General features: G+C 35.6%; 1 protein-coding gene across 8 annotated transcripts in view; it reads left to right on the plus strand.

Moving 5' to 3' along the window:
- PCLO (piccolo presynaptic cytomatrix protein) overlaps window positions 1–21,054 on the plus strand; it is a 354,829-nt gene that overhangs the window by 232,022 nt on the left and 101,753 nt on the right. For all 8 annotated transcript variants that reach the window (XM_061467286.1, XM_061467287.1, XM_061467291.1 and 5 more), the window contains exon 10: window positions 5,889–6,014. In XM_061467286.1, the coding sequence (XP_061323270.1) occupies window positions 5,889–6,014 (126 nt within the window). The remainder of the gene's footprint in view (window positions 1–5,888; window positions 6,015–21,054) is intronic.

Genomic DNA, 21,054 nt, shown 5'->3' on the forward strand with positions numbered 1-21,054 from the left:
TAGGGGTAGAAAGGAACTTAAGATCATCTAGTTCCAACCCTGCTGCCACAGGCAGGGACACCTCCCACTAGATCAGGTTGCTCAGGGCCCCATCCAGCCCCCCATCCAGCCCCCCATCCAGCCTAGCCTTGAACACTGCCAGGGATGGAGCATTCACAACTTCCTTGGCCAGGCTGTTCCAGTGCTTCACCACCACCACAGTAAAGAACTTCTTCCTTGTATCCAACCTGAACTTCCCCTGTTTAAGTTTTAACCCATTACCCCTTGTCCTATCACCACAGTCCCTAGTGAAGAGTCCCCCCCAGCATCCTTATAGGCCCCATTCAAATACTGGAGGGCTGCTATCAGGTTTCCACACAGCTTCTCTGTAATATATATCTGTAATATATATACATATATAAATATATATATATTATATAAATAAAATATTATTTGTAATAATAGTAACTCTGTTTTATGGGAGAAAGCATCCCTGGAAACTTAATTTTCACCTTTTGTAAAGGCAGGACCCTTAACACCAGCAAAAGCCTGGTGTGCCTTGAATTACTTTTTTAACCCGTAAAGGGTTATTGACATTTGTTTGGAAAGACAAGTGTAATCATTGCTTGTTTGCTGAAGTAGTTCCAGAAAATCTAGGCTTTTTATTCTCTAATGGCTGTAGTGGAGCTACTCAGCAAAGTCATATGAAGATAAGGTTTCACGAGCTGCCCAGTGACCAGAGTGACAGCAAGACTGACAGCAATCTGATGTTTATTATCTCCACAATGGACAAAAAAGACCACATTGCAATTGCAGAGCTCAGGTTGCGGTCAGCCTACACCAGCAAAATAAATTATAGTCTTTTTGCTGTGTTTCCACTGTGATACAACAAAATGTACAAGAGGATACAATGTCATAGTGATCTAAGATATATTGAGCTACACAATTTCAGGATAAATAAGTCTAATTGGACACAAAGTACCTGGTGGTGGAATTAAGGAAAAAAGAATGATGAATTTTTAAATACTTTTGCATTGATGCTTTCCAGGTCACCAGTGACAGAATTTATGAGTGTCAAGTTGTTGGTCACTAATCAAATACACACACGTACATATATACCTATATTTATATAGAGATATAGATATATAGTGACTATGCACCACTGAAACAGCTGTATAAGTCAGTGGCTCACTAACTTTAGAGTCCATATTCGTTTATTTTTTCACAGTATAAAACCAAATTATTTGCATGAAATGTCCTATTAAGATATGCTTTTTTATGTTGTGGATTGGGGGGATTGAGGGGCTTCTTTTTTGCTTAGCATGCTTCATCTTAAGTCTTTAGTTAAGATTAGATAAGAGAGTAAAATCACAGTGTTGGGAGATCAGTAAAAACGGTTGCAAATAGTTATCAGTCTTTTAGCCTTGAAGTGTCCTAAAGAGGATTGGATCTTCAGTGTGTAAAATTCCCTTTGAATAGATGTTGTCCTGAAGATATTATCCATAGAAATCAATACTCAGAGTTCAGAAAAGTGCCTTCTCTTATTCAAAGCACAGTGATTCGCTTTCTGACATTTAAGTGGTCCTGTATCTTCTAGAGAAGAAAACAGTAGTTTATTAACCTGAAAATTAAAATTGAAAGATAAATGTCTGGTTATATCAAAATAGTCTGAGAGATGGAAATTAAGACTCAAAAAAAAAAAAAAATCAAAAAACAAGAGAAAAAGGTCTGAGAAAGCATGTGATTGGTATTTTTTAAATATTGGTCAATATCATTGAGAAGTAGTAAACTCAATATTTTCAATAGATACAGTATAAAGAGGTTTGAAATTCCATCTTCATGTTAGAAAATATAACAACATCCAAGCAGTATTTGTTTGTCAGTCAGATCAGAGCACTTAAAGCTCATAGGGTAAACAGTAACTCATTCATTCTGACTACCAGGAATTGATTTTTGTGTGTGTGATTTAAGCTAAAATATTTTTTTCCAGTAATGTTTTTGCAACATAATAATAATGGACTACAATTTTCTAATTTAGTGAAAACAGATCAAATTAAATTAAAGGCCCCCTGATTTATCCAGCAACAACAACACACTCACACATTCACATGTGGTTGTCCTTTAGCAAGCATTCTTGTACTTAATGTCATACATTTGACTCTAAAACCTGCAAATATAAAATCAGAAGGCTTTTCAAAGTGTCTAGGAATTAAAGTGTTTATGTATAAGCATGTAGTGAGCAGTAATATGGACAAACACTTTAGATTTGCAAAAAGAGAACCACTAGGTCAGCCATTATTTTCAAAGTTATCTAGCATAGGTATCCACAGAATTGCCTCCAAAATCAAGTATTTTATACACCCATTTATATGACAAACCACCTCTCTGCCATTCTGTTTCAATTAAGCTATCAGAGGTAAATATAGTAGCATAGTATATCATGAGAAAACTCTGACCCTGTAGTTACTCTCCTACATAATTGAAAGCGTCCAGTCCTGCTGACATGTTGAGAAGTCCACATGTCAACTGGATGGGTAAAGAGTAAGTTACTTTGTGACTGTGTGTGCTGTACAAAGAATAGTTGTTTATTGGAATTGAAGAACTTAATAATTCACAGCTGTGAGCCTCAGATCTGTAACATATTAATTAGTCTTTCAGTAGTGTTTGGTCAGAAGTCCTTTGATAAATGTGCAGAGCAGCACACATGAATTTCGAAGTCCTGAGGATGGACTAATATTTAAAAGCTTTTGTAGAGGTATGAATTTGCTTTATGCAATCACGTTCTTATTTTTTTTAAAGACTGTATATTTCAACTCTTATCAAAGACATTTAGAGCCATCCTTAGAATGGTGAGTTAGCTTTCCTTATCAAGCAGGAAAAATAAGTTTTACTGGTGTTAAATTTCAAATTTGCTCTGAAATAAGGTAATTAATTAAAAATAAGTATATAATTTGTTCCAATTACCCTGAAAAATTACAATCTTTAACAAAATTAATCTTAGAATTTCCCATATCACAGTCCCAGAGTGCTGATATAGCTATTGTTTAAAATGCGGCATCCTTTCTGTATATCAAATCATTTGTGCTAGAAACCAGCCAAGTTTAGTTAACCAATGATCATCCATACCAAGTTTATAATTAAAGAAATATTAACTACCATGATGAATATATCTTGTAGCAGAAATCTAATCCTATTTTCCATTCATGTCATTAGCTTTGGTATTTAGGTGGTATTGTTTTATGTTTATTACTTGTGTCCCTCTCAATTTTTTTCTTTAGGAGGTCCCCTTGAAACCGAAATATTTATACTTTTCCAATTCTTAATTTGGTGTTAAAAGAGGGAGAGAGAAAAGTGCACTTGTCATGTCCAAAAAGGGGCTTAAGAAGTTTTGCATTCTTTTGCATTATATTTGCATTACTTTACATTCCCAGGTGTAAAGTCTTACAAGAAACTGACTTTCTTATAGATGTTCCTCAGGTATTCATATTACAAAAAAAAAAAAGAAGATGAACAGATAGAGATGGCCCAGACTGCCTAAAATTTTTAGCATTAATTTCAGGAACTTACTATCAAATTTCATGTTATCACCCGAGTATCCTCGGCTCCTACTCAAGGTACTTAGATATGACTGCACAGCACTGCCTAGTGAATTTTTGAACTGGCAAAGTTGCACTGGACAAAAAACAAAATGAACTTGAGGGGGCATTCTTGCCTTATCAAATCTTTGTACAGAACAATAACTTACAGAGTTATTGTTCATGTTGCCATAGGGTTGAGTTATCATATTCCCTAAATCTCTTATCTGTTCTGAAAATATCAAGACTAAATATGACCACATATGTAAAACAGAAATGCAGAGACTGAAATTGGTTTGTATGAAAGATCTGAATTGTATCTCGAACTTGGTTATAAATATAATCCAAAGGTGAATTACGTTCAATATATGCATACAAATCTCCTACATGAATGCCCAGTCATACCATACCAAAATCAATTTCTGCTGCTACACACTATTGTGGATAAACAGTACAAAATCTAGTCTGCAGAAGGTCTTCATCATCCTTTGTAAAAACTCAAGGCCTAATTTTTCATACACTAGTCCTCAGCCATATCATGGTTTATTTCCACAATACCCCTGAAACTCATCCTTCGGCATCAGCCGCCGCTGAAATCATTCACTAAAAGTTCTGTGTTCTGATAGCACATTGCCAGTGGTCATCCCACCATTGAATCCTCACCCAAGTTATGTTGAGTCACAAAACATAGATCTAATGGAATCTACACCACCCCCTGAAACTGATCTGTAGGCATCATCTGAGGTGCTACCAGCCTGCATCACTAGCATAGTTGAAATCATTCATGCTTTAGCAATGTACACTAATTATGGTACTGTAGCTGTAAGAACGATCCTCATATATATTTCCTTTTAATTTCTTACCGTTAGTTTTACTTGGTTGCTCTCACCCACCTGTTTTATCAGTATATTAGAGGGATACTTGCAGTGGTGGAAAGAGCTGTGTCCATGTTAAGTGATTCCTGCTAAGCCGCTTAAGTCCTGAGTGGACTTAAGGGCCTCCTTAAGGACTGTGGCCTTCCTTATTTTTATATTGTGCTGTACAGGATCCATGCATGTATTGGACACCAGGCATCTTCCAAAAGAAAAGGCTTGTTTGGAAAAAAAGATTAATATGCAATTATGATGAAAGCTGAGGCAGAAAGGATATAGAATGACATAAACTGGGATAGAAAAGCTACTTCTTTTGGCTAGAAATGCAATGTGGCTGTCCTGCTTCTAAAGCAAACTCAGGGTTGATTTATAAAACAGATAGCATTATAAGGAAAAACCTTAATCTGTAAAGATAAAGAATTGCAAAGAGATTGCATGGTGAACTTCCTCTAGAAGAGTAGTCTAACCACTTAGCAGGGTTGGCTTATTAAATTAATATATTGAAAATAAATTATTTAGCCATTACAATAAAAGTGGGAAAATCAGCTTTTACATTTCCAGATTGAAGTGTCAGTCATCTCATGTGAAATTTTATTTTTCCTCAAAGAAGAAATTTGGTTTTCTTGTATGGAAAGCATTTTTTAGAAAAGCAAGATAGCATAAAAAATTGGCAATGCCTAAGAAAGATTAGCTTAATGGGATTATTTTTAAGCTTTTTGTTTTCTCTCACTTTGTTCTGTACATAAGGGAGATTAGTGATCTGCTTCTCTCCAGTTAAAATAATCTGAGTAATCAAAATGTTTTCATCTTTGTAATATTTTAAAAAGGCAGTTTTCCTGATGCTTTACATAGAACTATTTTAGACTTTTTCCATTTTGATAATTTGTGCATCTTTTATTGTAAATGATGTCAATTAAATGTAAATATTTAAGAAAAATAATATCATCTGCCAAATATAGGTTCGTGTAAATGTACATGCTTTGCTTCTGGAGCTACTATAATTGTTTAGCTAAATTGCATGCAGGTTTTAGGCATATAATCAAGCTGTCTTTCGAATCCACACTTCACATGGATTTCTAGCAATTTAATGCAATTTAATTAATACTGCAAATTATGGCTTTCTTGAAATAGGTTTGTCATGCAAATAGTCCCTTTTCAGTACAGTAAGGCTGTCAGAAGAAGGTAGGATTGGCTTCAATGTAATTTTTAGTGAATTGTGTTATGTCAGACAGTAGTTCCTCAAGAAGATCTTTTCCTTCACTGTAATACTTCCCAAATTCAAGTCTTTGGGAAAGTGGTGGATAAGACTGCAGTTAACCTTAAACTTCCAAAAAACTTCCAAATATAGCCATAAGTTTTTTGTGACATCCTTCAGTAACCTCTGTTGAGTTGTTCTTTTCTTATCAGTGAAATATTTATTGCTTCATCTTCTTTTAAAGTTTTCTCTTTCTTTTGACCACAGGCAACGGTCTGGGAATCCGAGTTGTAGGTGGGAAAGAAATTCCAGGAAGCAGTGGGGAAATTGGAGCTTACATTGCCAAGGTCTTGCCTGGGGGCAATGCAGAGCAGACAGGGAAGCTGATAGAAGGTAAGACAAATGCATGATTAAAAAAATGGAACCAAGAGAGCACTGCTACTTCAGTAGAGTTATTTATAATATACATTTTCTCTTGCACAAGATGTGTAATCTTGTGCACAGAGTGAGGGGCACCCAAGAGCCCCTCTAAACCTCTATGAATCCTAAAGGAGACAAGGGCCCCTCTAAACCTCTATGAATCCTAAAGGAGACAAGGGCTGATAGAAGGTCATTTTATGATTTCCGTAGCCAATGAGAATTGCCATGATGAGCCATATTATGGCATGTCTTTGATAATATGTGCCAACATGCTGTCTGCATTAGGTGTAAGATAATATGTCAAGAGTCCAGCTGTACATCATAGACATACACCATCAGTGTATATTCGTGGACATGCTCTTTTGGAGATCTTTAATATGGCTTGATCATCTAGGTATCTATGTTTGGGATTACTTACATTTCTTCGTCACACAGGTAAAACAGATGAGAGATCCAGTTGTCTCTGTGACATGCACTAACTTTTTTGGAATTTCCCTAAAGTCAGACTTCACTGAATTTATCTGACCTAATTTTAGTTTAAGATAGTCATACAACCTGCCACAACAGGCAACAAAGAAAAAGAAACATCTACAGAAGTCTACCACAGACTTCTTTTTCAAGAACTTGGAGTGTCTTTCTCATTTAAATGACTTTAAGAAGACTGCATTAGACTACATATCATCCTTTAGGCAATGAAAGGTAGTTGAAATTTATTTGACTTAGTTATAGTTATATAGTAATTCTGTTTAATAACAATGTTTTTCTCTATCTGTGATCACATAAATGGCCCCTTACCTGTATTTTCTAGGTCCTCTTCTCATATGTATATCTGTATGCACCTGAAATGTCAGTTTATCCATGGATAGAAATATAATACATTTGTTTCTAATTCACTCAACTAATAATCTTTATTTCTTTAATAAAGGCAGATGTTGAGAAAAAATAACAAAAGAAATAAGATAAGCAGGAAGAATAGTTCTTCGAGGCAGAATTCAATTCACATTAAATTCTTTGAATAGTAAGCATGCAATAAAAGTCACAATTAAGTCAAAAGTACTTTGCAGATAGAAAAGCTTAACAAATTGGTTAAAGAATGTATTCAAAACTAATAGTTTAAATATGTTGTGGGTATTACAAAACAGTGTCGCCTGCTTTCACTCTGCTGTTTTTTACATCCTTGGTGGTTTCTTTGTCAATATTCTAATGATAGACATAAAGAAGGTGTATATACACTAATTTCAGTGGAATGATGTATCAACAAAAATGTCTTAATTTTTGCCTTTTCAAGATGATTCTGCCTTTTGTATTTTACGGCTGGTATCTCACTCATCAAATGATAGAATAGTATTATTTGTTGCGCATGAATGATTAAATAATTGACCTTAATTTAGTGTGTTCTGAAGCAAGTATTCATTTTAGCTCCCTCCATACAAAACAGTGTGTCTTTCATAATTATCCTAGATCATGCATGCATCGTTTCAGTACCAGCAGGTAAATAGGAGAATGTGGCTATTCAACATTTCCCCAAGACTGGATATTCAAGAAAGAGGATAAGCAGTTACTGCCTGGATTATCTCTGGTCTTTTGGTTTCTGTTCTCAGGACCTTCTCTGGAAACTGAGGTTTAATGAGATCTTCACTTAATGTATATTTTAGCAGTGATCAAGAACATCTTGGATTTACAATAGCTACAGGAAAAGTTCAGACATGGCAGTTTGCTTTTCTATCTGTTCACATAAAGTACTTTGAAGGTTTATTCATATTTTCTAGAAAGATGAACGGAACAGTAAACTATTTATTCCTATCTTTCATTCTCACAGCCTATGATCACTCCTGTTTCTGATCTGATTTTTATAAAAATATCCTTGATTTGGGTGTGTTGTCATAAATCATCTCCATCAAAATCATTATACCTTACTCTGTAGAATTTGTGCACATAATGTCCCAGAATATGTTTTACTATTGATGTGTTAAGTGTACTGTCAGAGAGCAAAAATGCTTTCTGCAAATGTGCCATTACCATAGCATACAAGACAAACACTTCCCCTTGCTGTCAGTTACCTTCTCATTATAACTGTTACTTTTTATGTTTAGATGGCTATTGTAGGTCAACAAAGAATATTTGACTACTTCACTGTTCGTTTTGTTTGGTTTTTTTTAGTGGAACTATGGCTGATGCACATTTAACCTCTACCCTTCAGAAGTGCTAAAATCCACTGAATCACTCTCATATTGATCCATGGAAATCCAGCCAAACTGCTAATGCTACCAATATTGCTGATGTGTTGTTTCTGAATATAGAGGCTAGCCGTCATTTCTGTTTCAAGTTATTAGCTGTCTCTCACATCACATGAGAACACAGAAAACTTCTTCTGTAAATGATAAATGCATATTAGTAATTTGTATAGTAATCATGAGTCACTTTTTCTGCTGAAATGCTGTGTGACTTCAAGATAGAGTATATACCTATTCATCAAGTAAACGTATACTTCTGTCATTACAAGGTAATACCTTGACTCATTAGCTTTTCTAAGAACACGATTCGCTGTGAAAAATCCCATCAACTTAATTAATTCCTCTCATTCTAAAACTAGAAAACACTGGGTCAAGTATGAGAATCCTATCAGTAACATAAAGAACAAGGGTAGATTTACTGTGATTATGAAGGAAGCCAAAGGCCTGCATGCTGGCTGCATGACTGCATATAAGAAGAAATGGTACAATTTAAGATATAGCTAGAATTCCTTTCCTTAGGGAATAGCAATCCATAAAATTATAGGTTTTTTAAATAGCTTTGGAGGAGTCTTAGTGCTGGAGTTTATTTATAGTTCTGACCAGCAAATATCAGTCTTCTTCGTTCCTTCACCTTGAATTGCTTTCAAATGTCAAAAATATATCTGATTCATCACTCATTGGCATTACAAAAGCTGTAGGTGGAAGACTCATTCCACTGAGCTCATCAAGTGCAGGCACTGTGTCAATTTGATAGCTGTGTCTGTGCTCCCTCTCGTGTTGACAGAAACAGTTCAGTTATGTTCCACCTGATAAATCTTGGGTGAATGGATGGCATTTCTGCCAGCTTTTTTTTTTTTTTTTTTTTTTTTTTTAGAAATAGAAGAACCTAGAGTAAAAAGCAGAAATCCAATATTAATGTGTTACCAACTGTTACAAATTTGCTGCATGCCCTCAGCATTCAAGTTTTCTTATTGAAACATTTCAAGAGACTGAGTGGAGAGGCTGGGAAGTGGGGAACCAGGACTGTCTTTGTTCCAAATTTTCAGTCATCCAAGCATGAGTTGCAGTGTTTGAGCCAGCTGACATTCACTGAGATGAAGGGTTCCCCTGAACTTCCAATCTCCTTGCCGTCTGGGGAGTTTGCGTAGTCTAAAAGCTAAAGGTGAACTTGATTTGTGACAATCTTACTTTTTTTACTGATACTCCACTGAAAAGCAACCATGACACTGATCAGATTTTTGCTAACCTGTCTGAAGCTTTATGGATGCATGTTTATTTTTAACATGTATGCCTCATTTAAATAATACCTTTCCAAACTTAAAAATAGGAAAATCATATATACTATGATAAATGCATTGTATATAGACAAAACTTCCTATTTTTAAAAATATTGAAATAGCACTCCCAGTGCCTATTTTATAGCAAATATTGCAAAGGAATATTTCTAGCATAAAATGGAAGGATGCCCCCTATCTTGCGATTCACAGACTTTCGCTGTAGAATTTTAGTGAATAAACAGTCCATGCCAGCAAAGAGACATGCTATTCAGTTAAATTCAGTTGAATTTTGCATGTTCTATTTTAAAATATTCATCATACAGGGATTTTTTAAGCTTCCCCATCCTGAAGCTGTCCAATAGTATAAGAAAAATTAGCTTGTGAGTACAGACAATGAAAGAAAATTGCCACCATGTTAAAGCTGTTTAGGTCAGAGAAAATACACTGCCATTTGAGAGTTCTGCAGTAGTTAATGGTTCCCTGCATGTCAGTCCAGTCCTTAGGCACTTGTTTTGGTCTGGCTTAATAACTACTCTCCTTAAGATGCAAGAAGCATTGCTCCTCAAAACACAATGAAGGTCCTTTAAGAAGAGCCACCTGCAGCCTCTTGGCAGGATGAAGAGTAGGTAAAAGCATATCCATTGTCCTCAGCTTTAAAATCTGAAGATGACAATAAGTTCTGAAATGTACTCAGTATCTTTTAGACTTAGATTCCACTGCTAAGATGCAGATGGTCAGTTTTCCAAATTGGTTGGTTGCTTTTAACTGTGCACATGGCCAGTTCTCCTTAGCAGAGTATTTTGAATGAGTGGGTCTTTCCTAGGAATGTCAGTGCTCTCTTTCATCTTTAGAAAACTGTGCAATCTCAGAACTTTCAGATGTCTTCAGGAAATAAAGCTGAAATCTCCCTATTCCTCTTATCCTTATTTATTCAAGCTTCTTTTCCTCCTTCTATAGAAAGTCTTGCATATTTTTATATATGTATTGAAGTGTCACAATTTCCTTTTGTAAGACAACCTTTGTTGCACAGCTCACTCTCTCTCATTCATGCCCCAGTATGAGGCCAAATAAACAGAATTGTTCCTCAAATTGAAACTAAGAGCCTCTGAGAAGAATGCAAATAAGACTGATCAGTGGACTAGAGGAGATGGCCAATATGGGTGTATGATTAAGTGTACTTTGGTTGTCTAGTATAAGTAAAATTAATTTGGGCATAACCAATGTTGTATAGAACCTCTTGGAATACTAGGATCACTATTTAATCTGCAAGGTATTTTCTCTGTTCTGGGCAATAACATCTTTGAATACAAGCATCTTTCTTACTCCGCCAGGGAAAGGTGCCAACTAGCCAGCTTCCGGAAGCTGTTTCACCACAGCTTTGCCTCAGGGATGTTCCCTTCGTATGTTTTCAGATCAAAAGTTTTCATTCATATCTTTTCAAGTTTTTAAATTTTTGTTAGAATCATAGAATTATATAATATTTAGGTTTGGAAAGGACCTTAAGATCATCTAGTTCCAACCCCCCTGCCATGGGCAGGGATACCTCACACTTAAAAAGACAACACTTGTTGTCTTGAACCTTATTATTTACTGGCATTGGAAACACATGATTTATTTTAAGTCCTCTCAGAAGAAGAATGGGACATGCAACTGAATTATTGACCAGTCCATGAAAGAATGAATGAGAAAATATAGAAACTTTTTTCTGCAGCTTGTTTTAAGCATTTTTGGGCTGGTTTGGATAGCTGAATAACAAGACCAAACCCAGTTTCAGAAGGTCTTTTGCAAATGCAATCGCATGTGTAATGGCTGTCCATCATATCAAATCTCTTGTCATATCATAAACATGTTTTACATGCAGAAGACGCAGTGTGGCTGGAATGGTTATGGGCACCCAATAGTTGGAAAACCAGAATAGAAGCAGTAAGTTACTATCCTTCCCTCTAACTCCTCTTGCAACCCTTCCGTCTTACCCCTGAGTTATATATGGGCTTAAGTGTAGCACTGACTGATCTTGGTCATCTATGCAATAGGCACCGGATCTTTCTGAGTTTTAAAAGACTGTAGTGAGTGCTGCTTGCTGTTTAGACAGCTAAAATTAGAAACATTGATTGGGGCATCACAGAGAAAAAAGATTTTCCAGTCCTCATGAAGGTAGGGATAGTGAAGAGCCAGCATTCTTTCTTAAGTCCCTCTAATAATTACACTGCTGGCAGAAAGTAGATAGCATGATAAAGCTGGAAAATAATGAAAAGAAATTAAAAGGAACACAAGAAGGGAAGGAAATATATCAAAAAAACTCTGGATCAGGCCTTAAAGGAACAGAAATGCTCTGCCCATCCTGCACTTCCATTTTGCAATTTGACTGCTTTAATTTGTTACTGCATAGGAGAAGACAAATAATTAACTCTACCCTGTTCTCTGATCATTAGTCTTAGTGATTTATTGTTCTGTCATGCTTATTCTGTGGGGTCAGAAGACAAGAGAACTTGCTGTCAACATATCCCTTGGGCTACAGGCTCAGGTTTATCTGTCCCAGCAGAACCTGACTTTATCAGAGGAAGTGTGCACAAAATAACAGACAATGCCATCACCTGGTTGAAAGCTTTGCCCTGAAGCTCATCAGAAAAAACTTAATCTAAACAAACCCCTAAATAGCCCCTATCAGCTGTAAATCTTCACTTGCATAGTTGTGGTCCTTTTACATCCATGTATTTTGTTCTGCCTTGGATTTCTCTCAAATAAATAATAACAAACTTGCAGCATTGTTCTTGCTATGTGTAGCAGTAGGCATTCAGCACATGAGAAAATACCTTTTAAACAGTTAGAAAGTTGGGGTTGTTTTTAAAGCAAAAATATTCTGAAAATTAAGTTAGCAGGGACATTCCAACAAAGAGGATAACATCACAATTAAGCTTATATCTGTTATAATGAAGAAGGAAAAAATCTATTTTACACTGGTTTAGCTATTTCATATGCAATCCTACTAACAGTGGTCTCAGTTCCGTTCTTTACATGGTAGGAGCTGAGTTGCACTGAAACTTTTGTTTGGCCATTTGCTGAGATACGAGAAAGAACTCGGATTCACCAGGAGGAGTGAAAATTGTTTCAGCACCTGTGTGGGACTTACAGAAAGAAATGGGAGAAGAAAAGCTTACAGTATGAATGTTTGGCATGGAAATCTCTGAGAGCTGGATACTGTAACTCTGTCCACAGCTTTATTTACTAAATCTGTTTTATGGCAGTTGAAATACACTTGGTTAATAATTCTTTTCCATGTTTTACAGTATTGAGCATCTAGGTTTTGGAGATTTAGTTTAATCTGATGTTGGCAGAACAATATAGCTGGGATTTTGCAAGAATACTTCATTAGAAAAACTTCTTGTATACCTAAATTATTTGTTTCAATGAGATAAAACAGATAATATGAGTTTGTAATGGTTTTGCCCAGCACTCTAATTGTTCTATATTTAATTTGCCAGCAATAAAAATCAATGCTGAAAATATCTATTGACGAGTAACTTGGATCTAAGAAGCAGTTGAGATGCTGTATGGACTGAACTTCAGGATCTTTTTTTATGTAATTTAAAGCAGAAGATAAAAGAAAACTTATGGGGCATCTATAATTTTTTTAAAGTTAAAAGAAAGAAGCATTAAATTAATACATATTAGGACCAGTAAAGATCTGTCTTCTTGCATACCATAAGTTACAGATATTTTACTCCTGCACTTAAGCTTATTGAGTGCCACATATTCTTTAAACCCAAGAAATCTGAAAATACTTGAAAACCTAATTATTGCTGAAAATCAATTTTACTGGAAAAAAGCACTGTGATACAGATTGCACCAGGAAATTGAATTCTTAATAATAACTTAATAATGTCATTAAAATGTCTCTTTAGGGAGTTTCTGTTTAGTTTTTAATAAGTAAGTTTAATTTATAAAGACAAGCAAAATAACCTGGATGGGTCAATCAGAGAGTAGACGCAAATGCAACCATTAGAGATTCCAGAGGTAATGAAGCAGAGAAAAATCACAAAGGTCAGACTAAGAGCATTTATCAGATGCTTTATAACACAAATTGTGGAAGATCGCTGGAAAAAATGTCACTGGTGTCGTAACTAGCTTTCAGTAGCATTCCACTAGGATCACATTACAAAGCACTACTAGCTATTGTAGAGCACTATGTGGAGTAACACAATTAGTGATCAGACACACTGCTTTTAACAGCTGTTATTCAGGACCTTGATGTATAGTTTCTGGCAGGAGGATATCCAGGTACTTCTTGGAAAGAGTCTTCATTGTTTCCAGAGAACGTCTGAAGCCCTGTTTCTCTGAGTACAACAGAAACAGCAATAGGCAATGCTGTCACCAGGCTGCCCACAAAGCTTTCTTCTCCATTCCCACTGGGACCATACAACTCTCCACTGTCCTCTGGGTTCATACATATCAAGGGTGCTTTGATTTTCTGCCTCTGACATTGACAGGTATCACCCATCCATGTGGTCCAAATCTCCTCTTACTCGTCTTGGATAATTCTGTCTGTATTTTGACACTGTGAGTACTATTAAGGTTCATTTGTCTTTATAAAAGAGTTTAATTCCTTCTTTCCTTATTTTTCATATGATCTGTCCGTTATTACCTCAAAAATATGGCTGGACATTGGCTGTATTACAATATAACAGTGTATTAAAATCAAATTGATGCATCTTTTTCAGTTGTATTTCCTGTTTCTGTATTCCCAGTACACACTGGCAGGGGTGGCAAGGGGAAAGCTATGACTTTTCTGATTCGGCCATACTGGAGTTAAAAATACAGAATGCAGAGGGAGCTCTGGGCACAGAGGTGAAACAGCTATAGCAAGTTACTGGGCCCAAGATGTTCAAGGCTAAAGCTACAGCTTTAGTCAAACAAAGGCAGACTGTCTGAAGTTGTAAGAGATAGACTAGGAGATGTGTTCTCTAAATCTTGTTATACCTGGTATACAGGGAAATAAAAGCATGGAGACACATAGAAACTGTGCCTGCCCCTTTGCGCAGCAACTACTCGCTTATGGGTGCTAAAAGGGAGTTGAATTTCAACTTGGAGCATCAAAAATGCATGCCTGTTTTGCTCTGTTTCTTGTCTTCTGATTTCAGGGACAAGTCTAACAGGTTTACAAAGAAACTAGTCAAATGTAAATCCTTCAGTATCTAAACTGAAGCCAATTTATCTTACCAGTTTAAGTAATCAAAAGCACCCTCCTGTCTCCATTGACTGTATAGGGAATGTAGATATTTGTTTTAGGTGAACTGGCTCACTAACGACCTAAAATTTAGATGCTAAGTGCCTAAGTTAGGTATGCTGGTACACATCTCATGAAACAAAACCAGGAGTTGTTTGTTTGTTGTATTTAAGAGACAATATGTATCTGGGCTCACATAAATGGGCATTCCAAGAAAAATCTTACTATGGCATGAAAAAGTCTTTTTTTCATAACCACTGAACTATGGTTTTATTTCCCAGTGAACTGGGAAACTAAAAATACCATAATTGTGTTTCCTATCATGCAGGTTACTGTGATCTGAAATGAGCAGGCTAACAGTATGTTAGCTCTTTGCAAGACTCACTTTGTAAAAGTAGACAGGCTTAGAAGCAGTATATGTTCCTGCAAATGAAGCTAGGTACCGCAGCAGGCAGACTTTCTTTACTGGCTTCTTATTTCAAAGCGTTTTCTAGATGAGCATATGCACATTTGATTCTTCCAAGACCATAAGAAACATTATTAGCAATTATTAATAATTCATTGTGAAGAAAGAAGGACTGCTGAAAGTTGGTTGTCTTAGAGTAGAGCATTATCTGTCTTTTAGATGGACTTTGCTCATGGTAATGTGTAAGGCCTGGACACACGTTTGGAATGCTTCCTCACAGAGCTTCAGTTCAGTGTTTTTAAACGTGACATGGTGACATAGGTAAAGCCTCTTTTTTCTATAAGTATCGGATAACAGGAAATAAAGAAAAATGAGATGCTTCCTAATTTACTTAAATTAAATCAACCAATATCTGGATGTACTTAGTTTAAAACAATAGTTATTCCAGAATTTTCCAAAGTTCCAACTTCTGAAGCGTGTTTTATCAACTGTTTTCAGAGGAGTTGCTGAACTGGGCTGTAATTTGCTCTAACTTAATTTGATCTGACAGATCAAAACAAAAAAAAAGCAAAAACAAACAAACAAAAAAATCTGACAAAAACAAGAACAGAAATAATTTTCTGCAATCAGTTTTGCAATATAGAATGTTACAAAATAGGAGTATTATTCATATACAGAAAAAGTCAGCTTAAAGAAAGAAAAATCCAGTAAGCACTCTGAAAAAAAAATGCATAAAGGCTTTACTTCAAATTTCTTGAAGCCTGTTCCAAAGGCTAGTTAGATCATGTATAAGGTATGGCTGGGAAAATTTTGAATGAGAATCTTCAGATTTCTTTGAGACAAAAGGGGCAGGTAATTATATCATTTGACAGAAAACAGGGCAAAATGTTGATTAAAAATTACTATTCTTTATCTGGATTTATCATTTTCATCTATGGTATATATTAGAGGCTCACCATGAAAAAAATAGATAATTACAACTTCACCCTTCTACAAGAAAAGGCTAAAAACAAGCCTCTTAAAGTGTACTTGCAATGTAAAAACACAACATAAAATGCAACTGAAATTGAAAATACTGAATTTCAAATTCTGTAAATTATTAGAGACTGTAGTTTGAAATAATTTCCTCAAGCAGAAATTTAATATCAAATCTTAATTTTGTTCCACATTCCAACAAAACAAAAAACTTTGGGGCAGAAAAAAAGAAAACAAAAAAATAACCCTACACACAAAAAAAAATAAACAAATCCCCAAACTATAAAAGAATAAAAATGTACCTTGGTGCAAGTAGCAGATAACAGACCTTTTGCAACTTTGCACTTTTCTAATTAAAAAAAATATATATATATTGCTTGACACACTGCCTGAAAAACAGGAAGGTGTGCTATGCTTTTTCCTGTAAAATGTTTGAGCCAGAACTCATTGAAATCTGTATTAGTTCTCCTTCTTTTTAATGGGAGTACCTCAGGTGCAAAATGAATGTAAAATTGTTTGATATCTCTCTAAATACAGCAGCGAGCAGAAGTCTTGTATGATCTTTAGATGTTATGGTCCATTTGAAAACTTCTGAAATTACATTATAGGTACATTAATATGTTCTAGGTAATTTTCTGACTGGTTTTGTTAGTTACATAAATCTAATTTCTGGAAAAATGGAGTTGGTCTTGATTTGAATGGAGGGGACAGAGCTAATCACTTACAAAATACAAGGCTTTGCAGACAATTACCTACAACTCAGTATGGCACCAATTATCTTACAATAATAACCATTTGCTCTGAATATTGCAGATCAGATTTCATGAAAGACACATAATAGAATGAGCATTTTTAGGTCAGCATGTACTGACATTTCTTTTCTTGGGTGTGACATGAGAACTAAACTAGAGTATAAAATGTGAGAAACATGAAGGAAAGGAGATTTCAGACTGTCAATCTTGGTGTCTGGCAGATGTGGGCAGATAGCAGCTAAGTTCTCCAAGGTCTGAGCTCTGCTTCTCTCTGAAAAGACACAGTGTATGTGAGGTGGTTCACACTGCATTTGAAAAATGAAGATTTTAAGAATATTTCCAAGTTATCAGAGTGTGTTGCACTCCTTTAAGAAGTCTTCCTGGTGTACGCAGTATTTAATGTCTGGATATAGAAGAAAATTCTGCAGCCAGGTCCTGGGAAAATATGATGCAAGCCCTTGGATCCCTATTAAAAACTTTGATGCAGAATTTAACATCCATTATTCGTGCCACAATATTAATTTCAACACTGTTTAACCAATTTTTAATACTTTTCTGAGATTGGATGGGCTTTGAGTAACCTGGTCTAGTGGTCTAGTTCCAACTCCGCACCATGGCAGGGGGTTTTGAACTAGGTGATTTTTGAGGTCCCTTCCAACCCAAACTATTCTAGGATTCTATGGTTCTCCATGGTATTTAGCATGAAAGGGTAGCTTGTGTATTTTGACAGTCTAAGAGCTAATATAGTCTTCATTAAAACTATGATCATACCAACAACAGATTTGAAAGTATTCAAATAATGTTCTCAAGGCCCAAATTGTTGCATATTTCCCAGTATATCTGTGTTTAGTTTCCTACAATTTATTCCCTCATGACAGATATTGCTGGTACAGTTAATTAGGATGGATTAAACATGAGCAAGTTGCATATCTTTTTTCCAAGGGATGCCATTAACATTCTTAACCTTCTCTAAATATTCATCTTGCATGAAAAATAAAATACTTCCGGTTGACATGTGTTGTCTGAATTACAGCTGATCTGAACTATATTGCCATTTGTGCTCAACCGCAGAGTTGCAGGCTAAGATTAATAATTTGCCTGCAATGGAATGCCATATAACATAGCAAATGCTTAAGACTGAGTAGGAGAACAGATACATCAACATGTTCAATGGAAGAATAACATGGATAAAACAGGAAGTTATTATTTTTCATACTGATCTTGGTCGTGGCTTTCCCAGAGACCCAACATTGCTTCATGATTTGTACCTATAAATAGTGTTATAGTGTCATTCCCAGTAAGTAGCAGGTAGTCCTCTGAATCCGATAGTAGCAAAAATTGCTACTGTGAAGTCTGGATTTATGTTGTTCAATTGTAAAGGTTCCTGTCTTTTTTTCTATACATGCGGTTGAGTTTGGAGGGTTTTTTTATTATTCGTATACTTTTATTTTAGCTAACATCTTTCACGACACTGATTACCCGAAAATTAGTTGCTAGTATTCTCTTCTTTATGCATTAATATTGTGATAAATGGCAACATGAGAGACACAGCACATATAGGACATACACTTGGTGAGAAGGTTTCAGTGTCATTTAAGGTAAATCAAAAGAGATGGTCTGAAAACAATTCTTTGTATTCTAGGCTATCCATAGGGCTAATTCTGAGGGCTCTATCACAATTACTAGGTGGAACTGTATTACCTATATATTTATTTATGTGTAAGTGTATTCTGTGATTCTATGATCTGTAGATGCAAATTTTACATTGGGCTAATATTTAAAATATATTACACTTTAATATATATTTGAATTTTATAAAAATGAGGGAATTTACATTAGCACTTTAGGAAGCTTAGAAGTTTAATAAGACTTTATTAAAACTTTATTGTGAAGGAAATATTCATGAATTTTGAGAAAGTCCGGTAGTAATTCCTGTGGCATTGACATCTCTCATTCAGTATTGCCATGTGACCTACAATTAAAGCAAGAATTGTGATTTTGCAGCCTTTCCTCTAGGGCATACACTCCTGTTTAGTGATTTTCCTCTTCAATAGGTCAAGGCAAGCCTCTTCATAAGTTCTTGTCTGCTGTTTTCCTAGAAACATATGTTGGAATGTGCCAAGGAAAAGTCAGAGGTGCTCAGTAGTGGCTTCCCCAGCTGACATAAACAGGAGTTTAGTTCAGCTTAGTTACATTTTCTTGCTCGGTTAGTTCCTTGTACTTTTTTTTCCTGGCATTATCACATGTGTTTCTGTTATTTCCCAAACTACCCAGTTATGAAACAGTAGCTTTCTTAAAAACTGTATCCAATTAAACTGTAAAACACTCCAGTCATTATAGGACCGTGATGCTCATTCAAGCTGTATTTTCTTTACATTTTGAGTGTTACATTGACTTTCACAAAAGGAATTATTCATTAATATAGTTCTATGTGACAAACATTTACAAATTAAGAAGTAGCTTGTTCATCTGTTTATCACATGTTAACCTTCTCTTTGGATCTGGTCACTGTCAGTCCAAAATAAAACATGTGGAAGGAGTCTACACTTTCATTTAGGTCTTGAATCAAAGTTGAACAGTTTGAGTAATAATAAGATGTCACATGGAAAGGTGTAAAAAAAGTGTCTACCTTCTGATATTAGGGAAATACAGAGAAAATGCTTTGTGGTGATGAAATTTGCTAATAATATACAAAAAAATGCAGAATAATGAGTATGGAATTCGATGCCCACTTCTGAATGCTAAGAAGAATCCCACTGAAATATATTACTAATCTGATTGAATAATAATGTTCTTTGATCTCAAATTATGTTTATCCACCTACCTCTGTAAGGTTATGCATCTGCCTATATGTTGTGACTGTAAGGGACCTTTCCCTGGGGATCCATTGCTGACAAACCAAAAGGACATGCTAATAACTGAGAAGTATTGGTCTTTAAAAGTCCATAAGGCTTTAAAGATTATACATGTAATTTGTCTGATGAGAAAGAATGATCTAATCATCCACAAGGCACAAGGTAGTAAAAGCAGGCAGGAGGTAAAGAGGACACTAGGACAGTCTAGTTAGTACTAGAGCAAAAGATTTCTAGAGCTATATGGTAAGCAATGTAGTGAAAAGCAAGCTCCCATGTACATCAGTCATGTACATCATACATGCTCATTGTTAGAATCTATTTGTATGGGAAAGACAAGTACCATTTACCTTCCAAGTGCAATGACAGTACCATTTAGAGGTGCTGACCAATCATCTCAATGAACAGAAGATTTGATTATTTCTTAGTTATTGATAATGTGCTGAACAGAACCCCATGAAATTAACCTTAAACATGACACATTAAAAAGAAATGAGTCATTTCACAGAATGTTCATCATTGTGTGAGCACTGAGCTTGCTAAATTAGTTCTGTCATAGTGTGGGTGAAGTAGAATCAGCCCATATCATTCATACATTTGCTGATCACCCAGACAGTTTTGGGACTGCTAAATAAAAATCATCATTAATTTATGTCTAAATAAAGTTTTTTATTACATTTAATGATTATACTTTCCAAATGGGTCTGAAGTGACTGATTAGAGAGAACTGAGGGTTCCTGAGATGTTTATGAAAGAAAGGATAAAAGGAAGCCAAATTCTAGGCAAGGTCTTTCATAACTGGTAGACAGTCTTTCATCTTCTTATTCACAGACCACTGTACTGTTCTTAGAAGTACCAGGCTATCATTGACAGCAATAACTCTGCAATTCACATAGTGGAAGCTGACTGGTTAGTTGAAAAGTAGGAGCTTTTTTGTGATTGAGTAGCTGTAGAGAGCATGAGACAAAAAAAGTGTTTCCCACAGTTTAGGAAAGAGTGAAGATCCAAAGAAAGAACTAAAACTACGTAAATGCCACAGTGACCTTTGTTGAGTATGATGCAGATAGACTAGTAAATATGATAAAACCAGCTTTACACTAGGTGCGCGGTTAGTTACACATAGGCTCTCTCAGTGGAACACAGAACTCTCTCTGGGTGAATATCGAACAGTGATGCATGCTGATGGGCTGCAAAACCATCTCAGAGGTTCTGTCTCTGAATGGAGACTAGCTGTGAGAGCACCTGACAGTTACTCTGTAAATTTGGTGCCACCTAATGGACAACCCCCCATAT

Source organism: Pezoporus flaviventris, unplaced genomic scaffold, assembly GCF_033815535.1.
Source record: "Pezoporus flaviventris isolate CSIRO_AGI_PZ_B2104156 unplaced genomic scaffold, CSIRO_AGI_Pfla_v1 ptg000045l, whole genome shotgun sequence".
Lineage (NCBI taxonomy): Eukaryota > Metazoa > Chordata > Aves > Psittaciformes > Psittacidae > Pezoporus > Pezoporus flaviventris.